The sequence below is a fragment of the Colobus angolensis genome, unplaced genomic scaffold (genome assembly GCF_000951035.1).
Source record: "Colobus angolensis palliatus isolate OR3802 unplaced genomic scaffold, Cang.pa_1.0 Scaffold73, whole genome shotgun sequence".
NCBI classification, from domain to species: domain Eukaryota; kingdom Metazoa; phylum Chordata; class Mammalia; order Primates; family Cercopithecidae; genus Colobus; species Colobus angolensis.
In genome coordinates, this window is record NW_012121043.1 from 4,445,748 (window position 1) to 4,454,427 (window position 8,680).

Genomic DNA, 8,680 nt, shown 5'->3' on the forward strand with positions numbered 1-8,680 from the left:
TTTTTTTTTTTTTTCTTTTTTGAGACTGACTTCTGCTCTTGTTGCCCAGGCTGGAGTGCAATAGTGCGTTCTTGGCTCACTGCAACCTCCGCCTCCCGGGTTCAAGTGATTCTCCTGCCTCAGCCTCCATAGTAGCTGCGATTACAGGTGTCCGCCACGATGCCCAGTTAATTTTTTGTATTTTTAGTAGAGACGGGGTTTCACTATGTTGGCCAGGCTGGTCTCAAACTCCTGACGTCAGGTGATTCACCCGCCTCAGTCTCCCAAAGTGCTGGGATTACAGGCGTGAGCCATGGCGTCCAGCTCTGCTTTTTTTTTTTTTAAACTAAGTATTTTGCTCATGAGCACTTCTGCCACATTCTGTATTCACTTGGTCTTTGTTCCTTCAGTGAAACATTCCTAGTGTTACATTCTTTCTTGGAAGTAACATATAAAATTCAAAACATTGAGACTAAGTATCAAATCATCAGAACCCAGATTTCCTGATTCAAGGTCAAAATGTAATCTAATTGGTATTTTTCTCAAAATGCACAATCACTTCCTACAAATATCCAGATTTCTCAGAAATATTTATGTTTTGCTTGGAAGACCCTGAAGAAATATTAACAAAAATAAAGTCATCTAAAGGGACTTTAAAGACTGCAAGTTGTTTTTTTTTAATGCACATTTATGTCTCTTCGTCACAATACAGTTATGACAATTTTTCCCTCGGTAAAATGACTCTGGAGTAAGATGAAACAATAAATGGGTTAATAGCTATAAAGTGAACACTAACTCACAAAGAGGTTAAAGTATCAATGTGGAGAGTTCGCTTGGGCAGTACAGACTATATCCAACCACCACGCTGCTTGCCATTAGGCACAATAGCAACAAACTTTTCAGCAGGAATGTGCAGGGGAAGGATTTGTCTGACAAGAGAAAGACTTCCATGTCAGGTGCCAAATACCACTAACTCCCCAAGGCTTAAGCCTACAAAATGCCAAATGATTACCGTGCATATGTGGAAACTTTTTTTCCTAGGAAACAAAAGTATTTTAATGAATCACTGGAGTCTTTGGATATTTAGAAACAGATTTAAAAAGAAAATCTACTGGCTATCTTTTTAAAATACAATGATTTTTTTATATTCAAAAACACGATTGGAGCTATAAGAAGAAATCACTCTCCCAGGGTAAATATTTCAAAGTCGTTGAGGCCATAAAAGCAGCACATTGCTCTTTGACCATATGTATTTTTTTCTTTTGAGACAGGTTCTCACTCTGTCACCCAGGCTGGGGTGCAACGGCGTGACCATGGCTCCCTGCAGCCTCCACCTCTCAGGCTCAAATGGCTATCCCACTTCAGTTGGGACTACAGATGTGTGCCACCATGCTGGCCTTATTTTTTATTCTTATTTTTTTTGTAGTGACAGGATCTCACAATGCTGCCAGCGTTGGTCTCAAATTCCTAGCCTTAAGTGCTCCTCCTGCCTCAGCCTCCCAGAAGTGTTGGGATTACAAACATGAGCCACCGTGCCTGGCCACATATTTCTTAATTTACTTGGATAACAGCTTTTGCTTCTTCACCTATTTGGAGAAGGCTAGGTCAGCTTATATGAGGTTGGGTCAAGTTAAGGAACAGACGTCACAAACCTTTTGTATACTTCGTTTCACATAACTGTCCTCCCCCACACAAATATTTTGTCAGAATAAGTACTCCCAAGTAATAAGTGAATATGCAAATTACTGGGTCAGGATGGTCTAATTATAATAGTAAGTGGCAGAGATAGGATTAGAACCTATTTCTGTTTGTTTACAAAGCATGTACCCAGAAAATAGACTAAAGAAAATGTGTCTCTATGGTATTTATTTTAACTGAATAAACAAGCGGAAAACATCGGTCAGCATGGCATCCCATACTAACCAGGACAGTCTAAAACTCATGACATTAAAAAAAATAGAAATTAATCAATGCCATGCTTTTAAAAACATACATAATTCTAGATGAAATTGAACTTCTATATCTAAGAATATATTATCTCCTTGACAAATCAGACACGTAAAACAATTGTCTACAATTTTTCTGAAAATCCCATTTTGGAAACTTGACGAGAGTCAGTCTGTGAGACAAAATCACACCTCATGATTCTGTGTTTATTTGTTTGTCTGTTTTTCTTGACATTAGGGAGGAGTCAACCAAAAAACCACATAACTTAACATGATGAGTTACTTTCGAGTGCATTTGCCTCTAAAAGATTCTTGTCATTATCAAAAAATCAAACCTAACCCCTCCAAGGAAGAAAAATTTCCAGTTTTAATGATGTTCAAAAAAATGTGCCACAGGCTTTGAGGCGATTTCAAAATTTACATTCCCAAAATGTTTTAAGCAATGATCATATCATGAGGGTATGCGTTCTCTCTCAAACCAACTACTTTGAAGGAGAAAACAGTTTCCAACATATAAATTTCTAGTGAGTTAGTATAATTCTATTACTAGACTTAGGGTATAATTACATTTTTAAGGTTATTTATCCATTATTCATTAACTTATCTAATTGTCAATTAATACCTACTTTGGGTCAGAAATTATGCAAAGACTCGGAGTCACAAAGATGAAAGTCACAGCCTGTTCCTAAACTCAAACTTCTCATAGTTAGTTGCAAGACTATGGTAAGGGCAATCATAAATAAAGAGAGCCTCATGATTTATTTACATGGCTGATTGCATTATATTCTCTAAGTGGCTAATATTCCAAAATTTAAAAGTAAGAAAATTCGTAAGATAACACTAGGTTAATTACTAACTGCTTTCTTGTTTCTAAAGCAGCACCGATGGGAAGGGAATTCAATAGAAAGAGAACTGAAATGGGAAAGAAGATTTGACCAAAATGATTTCCATGAGTCTGAGCGAGCCACTGAAGCTTCTGGCCCTTAGCTTCCTCTTTTGAAAACAAGAAACTTTGATTTGATGGTCTCAGAGGTCTCTCAGCCAACTCTATATCTTAATAAGCAACATGCTGGAGCTCTAGACAAATTCACACTTAATTTTGTTTCTCAGATTGGCTGCCTCTTCTGATATTTAGCCAAAAAAAAAAAAAAAACCCTACAGATCATTGAAGAATAATTTATTTTCAGACATGGGTCATCTAGCCCAATTCCTAGGAATTAGTTACAGTGCTTCCTTTATCTGTCTTCATATTAACAAGAAAGGACACACTTTTAGAGTCCCCCTACTTCATCCTCCAGTGACAAGTGTTTTGGCATACTGAAATCATATAGTTTTAAGGAGAAATGACACCTGTTGAATTTAGGTCATTTTTTTTTTCTTCTTCTACTAAAGAAGGAGACAAGTGAAAAGCGGTTCAGCTATCCCAGTTCAGACCACACTTGTAAATTACTGGAGTAAATCTGCTATCCACTGAACTATCAGTAAATATGGATTTATGAGTTGTTCTAGCAGCAGCTGTTTAGGTCTAATGGTTCAAGGCACTCTTAGGGTCTTCCTAAATGAGTAGTCAGAGCAGAAAACCAGCTGCTTAAAGAGATGTATTTTGAAAGGTTCAGAGCAGAGCTTAGCTCAAAAGTTTTGCTCTCACTGTCCCTGACAGAGCCTCAAATTCAACTCTTAGAGAGTCTTTGCTTCTTGAATAAAAATGTTTTCTTGGAACTAATTCCCTAATGTATTATCTATTACAGGATATATTCGTTTTCAGATTTTTAAAAAGTTAGTTGGACACAGAGCCTATGGAAATGAGATCCAGGCTAAGCACTCAGGTCTTACAATGACAGTCACCTAGCTTTCAAGTTTGCTTTAAGATCTGTCTTAGGTATCATAAGCTTAAGAGTTTTATTTCCACTGAAAAATCGCTTTGCACAGATTGATATGACAAATATATATATACACACACACACACACAGCCCAGCCTCTTCTGCGGTAGCCTGAAGAAACAGTGTACAGGAGAACAAGACTTTCCACTCTCAACACCTCTTTTACCATCTTATAGGTCTCCTTGCCATCTCCAGCTTTGTGAGATGTGAAATTTTACTAAGGGCTAGATGAGGTAGGACTTCGTTGCATTTAGTCAAAATACCCTTTACATAGATTTCCAGAGAGTCACCTTGTCCTGGCATTTGGTTTCTTGGTGAATACATCCTCACTATGCATGATTCTATGGATCTCAGTCTTGCCCTTACCATCATTATTGTAATCTCCATTCTGGTTGACCGCCAGCGATAATAGTTCAGTTATGTTATGTTAACAGTTCAGTTACGTTAACAGTTAACTTTTCCTCCGGTTTTGAATTTTCTGGCTGGGAAGTCATTGGGAGCATGAAGCTCTGGGGCACTTCAAGTCTCTAAGTCTCTCCAGTGAAGTTAATTTGTGTAGTGTGAAGTTATAGGGGCTGTTCTTTCTCAAAGAAATCCTGTATGAATTTTTATAAATCCACTTAAGTCTTTACTTACAGTTGCAAGAAAAATAGATCCTCTGCCTCAAATAAGTTGTCTGTGAATGGAAACTACTTGGGTTATAATTGTATTATTTTTTCTTAATGAATCTAAACTTACATTGGAATAGCAATAATAGAAGAGGCACTTAAAATTAACTGCTAATACCACTTCCTGTATTTTATTTTAGATAAATAAATATTCATTTGCTAAGTGGATATACTATTTCATCAACAAGGGGTGCAACATGGATAGCATAAGTCATCAGCATAATCCAAATGCTTGCTAAAGGCCTTGGAATGCCTGAACTTAAGAAAGTACACTACCAAGGACTTGGAAAGCATCTCGCACTCCAAGGCCAAAGAATCTACTGCATATTAATCTTCATTATCAAAACAAATTGATTGGGGATCTAAAGACAAAAATAAGCCTATTGTGCAATAGCAAAACATTAAAAAAGTTAAAAAAGCTTTAGGCAACTTCACAGCATTGTACAAAGATGCTACACCGGAGAAAGGGAGATCTGGTGGTCCTAATTTTGTCACCAGCTTTGAAATCTTTAGCCAGGCCTTTCAGTCCTATAAAAATCCATTTTCTCACTTATAAAAGGAAGAGTTGAAGTAATGTTTTTCCAGGGCTTTTTTCTCTGACAAACTGAATCTCAGAACAATTGTATGACTCAACCAAGGTAGCAGAGTCCAGACAGAGTTTGAAAGAACACCTTACAAAACTTATAACTGAAGTTCTGCCTCCAAGGGCACTGAATTTTTTCAAGTGAAAGCATGCATGCAGATTCATCCAGCTGTTACCCTGGAAGAGGACAGAGTAAATATTTTATATGAAGCCCAAAGTGTGATTGTTAAAAATCCCCATGTGCAATTAGAAAACCGGTGACTGTTCTCTGCCTCATCTATAAACTGCATAATTCTGAAACATTTGACAGCATGTGCTGAGAGACCGAGACAAGAGTTCTACTGAGGAGATGTTAGAGACTGACATATTAAGGCCAGGAAGAGATGGTGGGCACGGGAAACAGGTCACCCAGCATCCCTCAGCAATTTTGGCTCTATAAATCCCACTGTACGATTTATACCCAGCCATGCAATCTCTAGTAATTGATGTCAAGGACTACAAAATTTATACTTTGGACATATTTTAGCTTACTTTGAATTTTTAGCCCAATGTATACCTAAGTAACACACTGCAGTGCAAGCTTATATATATATATATATATATATATATATATACACACACACACACAGTTCACTAGGTTTTTAAAATGACATTCACTTATTACCCACCTACAACATACAATATGTTTAGGTTTAACAAAAACCTAAACTTAAATTTCAAGTGCACATTTGTGCTTATAGGGAAACAGGTGAGAGTACATGTGCCTGGATAATGAAATTCTGTCATTTCCAAAATAATTCTCAACATTATATGATCATTTGTTAAGAGGCAAAGTATACCTGTGTTTAAAATCCATCATAATGAATCATTCTGATATAGTAATTAATAAGGACTTCAGAGCTACCCAGTTTGCGGGGAAAATTAGTTGACAGATACACTATTACAACTGAATACAGAAGTAATACAAAACTTTAATGTTGTCTTTTCTAGCATTTCTTTAAATGACCATTAAAATTTGTTGATTACTGTTACTTTTCTTTGCTCCTTTTCCATTTTTTCCTTCTCAAAAAATCAATTTTTCAAATTCAGTAGGAGTTGTAGCCTTTACTTTTGTCTCCCAGGCAAGATTCTATTAGGGGTCACTTCCCATGTACGGAGAAAGCAATCTTCATGGATAATAATGATAAAACCTTATGGAATGCAAAAACAACCAAAATATGTATTCTCAGATGACTGCATTAGGGCCAAGTCAATATTAGTCCCACTTCACCCACGCATCACATAGTCTAAAAATGCTGTCAGCCTGATAAGAATTTCCTGATTTACTCTTTTTTCCAATAGAAAATGTAGGTCATCAAAATAAACTTCTGACAGTAAAAGAACAGTTACACCATCAAGTCTTTTTTTTTTTTTTTTTATTTTAGCCAGTTATGGTCAAATAGTTTCTTTACGTAAGAAAAAAAAAAAAAGAAGAAGAAGAAGAAAAAGAAGAAGAAAGAAAGAAATCCTGAACAAGCTGTTTTAGTAAAAGCAACATGAAAATTTCCAAGCACATCTCTAGACTACATTCTTATGGTTGACTCAGCCAAACATCTAGTTAATCTAGCTAAGCAATGTCTATAAAAGTACAAAATATAGAAGTTGAACTAATCAATGTAGATAAATTGTTTTCTTTTTAAGAAGCTCATTGGTCAGAGTTTTTCTAATTTTTATTTTATTTTATTGTTTACTTTTTAAAATTGCTGTCTTCAGTACGTTAATGGTTTCAGCAAAAGAAATGAATTGGGGACAGAGTCTCAGGGCCATCACAAACATTATATAAAGTATTTGGAGTCATTTCTTATTGAAAACTTTTATGATTGGTAATTTGCCATTTTCTCTGATACCGAATGTTATTTTCTAGCTCAAAAAAAAGCGTTACAGTATTAACTCTACCACAGATTCATTAATTTCACAATCCTAAAAAAATGAAGCCGTATTTGAAACAGCTTCTACTAGTTTGTTATTTTATAAAGGAGGAAAGTATCTTTCTGAATACGTAGAGAAGTTTTAGTTTGCTGCTCATCCACATTCCAAATGATAATTGAAGGCCTCTATAATATCAGAGATGCTTTGAAATGCTGGTGCTGCTGAATTTTTTTTTTTTTTTAAACAGGATAGCAGGAAAGTAGGGCTCCTTCCTCTTTTGCCCTAATTGGTCCTAGTGAAGCTGGTACTATTCAGCAGATGAATCTGGGACATGTACCCTTCCAGAGTTAGCTGAATTTCATAGTTCCTAAATTCTAAACAGAAAGTTAGATTTCTTTCTAAAGCATAGCACTGTGATTCTAGCAAAGAGACAGAGGTAGAGGAAATATAGAAAGTAAAAGGTCAGATTAATTAACAGCCCAAACCTGTGAAGGTTTGCAATAAAACATGTGGTTCCTAAAAAAGTAAAAAGAAATAAATCAATATATTCTACGGATGGTAATTTCCTAACCAAATCTAGTTATATATTTTTAAGTTCCTCCAAATCCACCCACCCTAATTCCCATAGTCTGAGGTGGACTCTATTTTGGTACAGCCCTTGCCACATACATTTTTTATTTTAATGTAGCACTAACTAAGCCTTGGCACACTCTCCGTTGTATCCAGAGAGTAATGTCCAAGGGCGCCTCGTGCCAAATTCCCCAGAACTCTACTGTTCCTTCTAAAGTAACGATATCATCTCCTCAGTTCACGACCCCTTATTATGGACACCTTCAGTCACTCTTGGAAGAGTGGAGACCCAGCATCCCGAGATCCAAGGTAACCTTTTGGCCTAGGGACACAGTGTCAACAGACTGAACACGCACTATATAACAAGCTCTGTGCTTTGCTGGGATGCAAAAATGAATGAAGAACCTTGGAATCCATCCCTGTCCTCTAAGTCACAGTCACAGGGAGAAACACTCTGTGGAGAAGTTCTCGTAACACCCAATAGACATTACGCTAGACCAATGTTCCCCCATGAAAGTCCCAGATCATTTCGTGAACTCACTCTCCAGATAGCCTCCCCTACCTCTGTCAGCGCACTTCATCTTCCTCCTCAATAAAACCCTGAAACATTCCACCTTTCCAAACAAACAAAATCGTTGGTTTAAAGGAAGTTTACTCACATAGTCCTAAGATAGATGCCCTTGGTGAGCTTCAGAGAACTGAGTCCTAAGAGCTAGGGTGGCTATGAGGAGCAGCCTCTGAGCTCCGGTGACCACAGCTCAGTGAAGCCCCCAGCCAGGTCATGCCTCACCCACCCGTACACCCCGCTGCTCTCCCTTCCCGGCTCTCTCGGGATGGCTTTCTGCTCAAGGACGCTCCCGCAGGTCCGGAGCATCCTCCGCGCCACGCGTGCCGGCGGGACGTCGCCGGGCCCCAGACCGATACTCCCGATGCCCTTCGCCCCCGCCCCCGGCAGGCTGCCCGGCCGGTGACTCACCTGCTGGCCAGGTTGGGGCGCCGGCTGGTAGTAGGCTGTGGGGCAGGTTGTCGCTGCCATGGGGTTGGGCAGATACTGGGACGCTCCATACGGCTGGGGGTGATACATCACCTCCGCACAACTCATGGCAGCCGGGGCAGTGGCGGCCCCCGAGCTGCGGCCGCCGCTCT

At 38.4% G+C, this 8,680-nt stretch overlaps 1 protein-coding gene across 1 annotated transcript in view; it reads right to left on the reverse strand.

Moving 5' to 3' along the window:
* VGLL3 (vestigial-like family member 3) overlaps positions 1-8,674 on the reverse strand; it is a 52,528-nt gene extending 43,854 nt beyond the window's left edge. Inside the window, exon 1 of the mRNA XM_011927580.1 lies at positions 8,511-8,674. Coding sequence (XP_011782970.1) covers positions 8,511-8,636 — 126 coding nt within the window. The 5' untranslated portion in view covers positions 8,637-8,674. The remainder of the gene's footprint in view (positions 1-8,510) is intronic.
* Between the last annotated feature and the right edge of the window lie 6 nt (positions 8,675-8,680).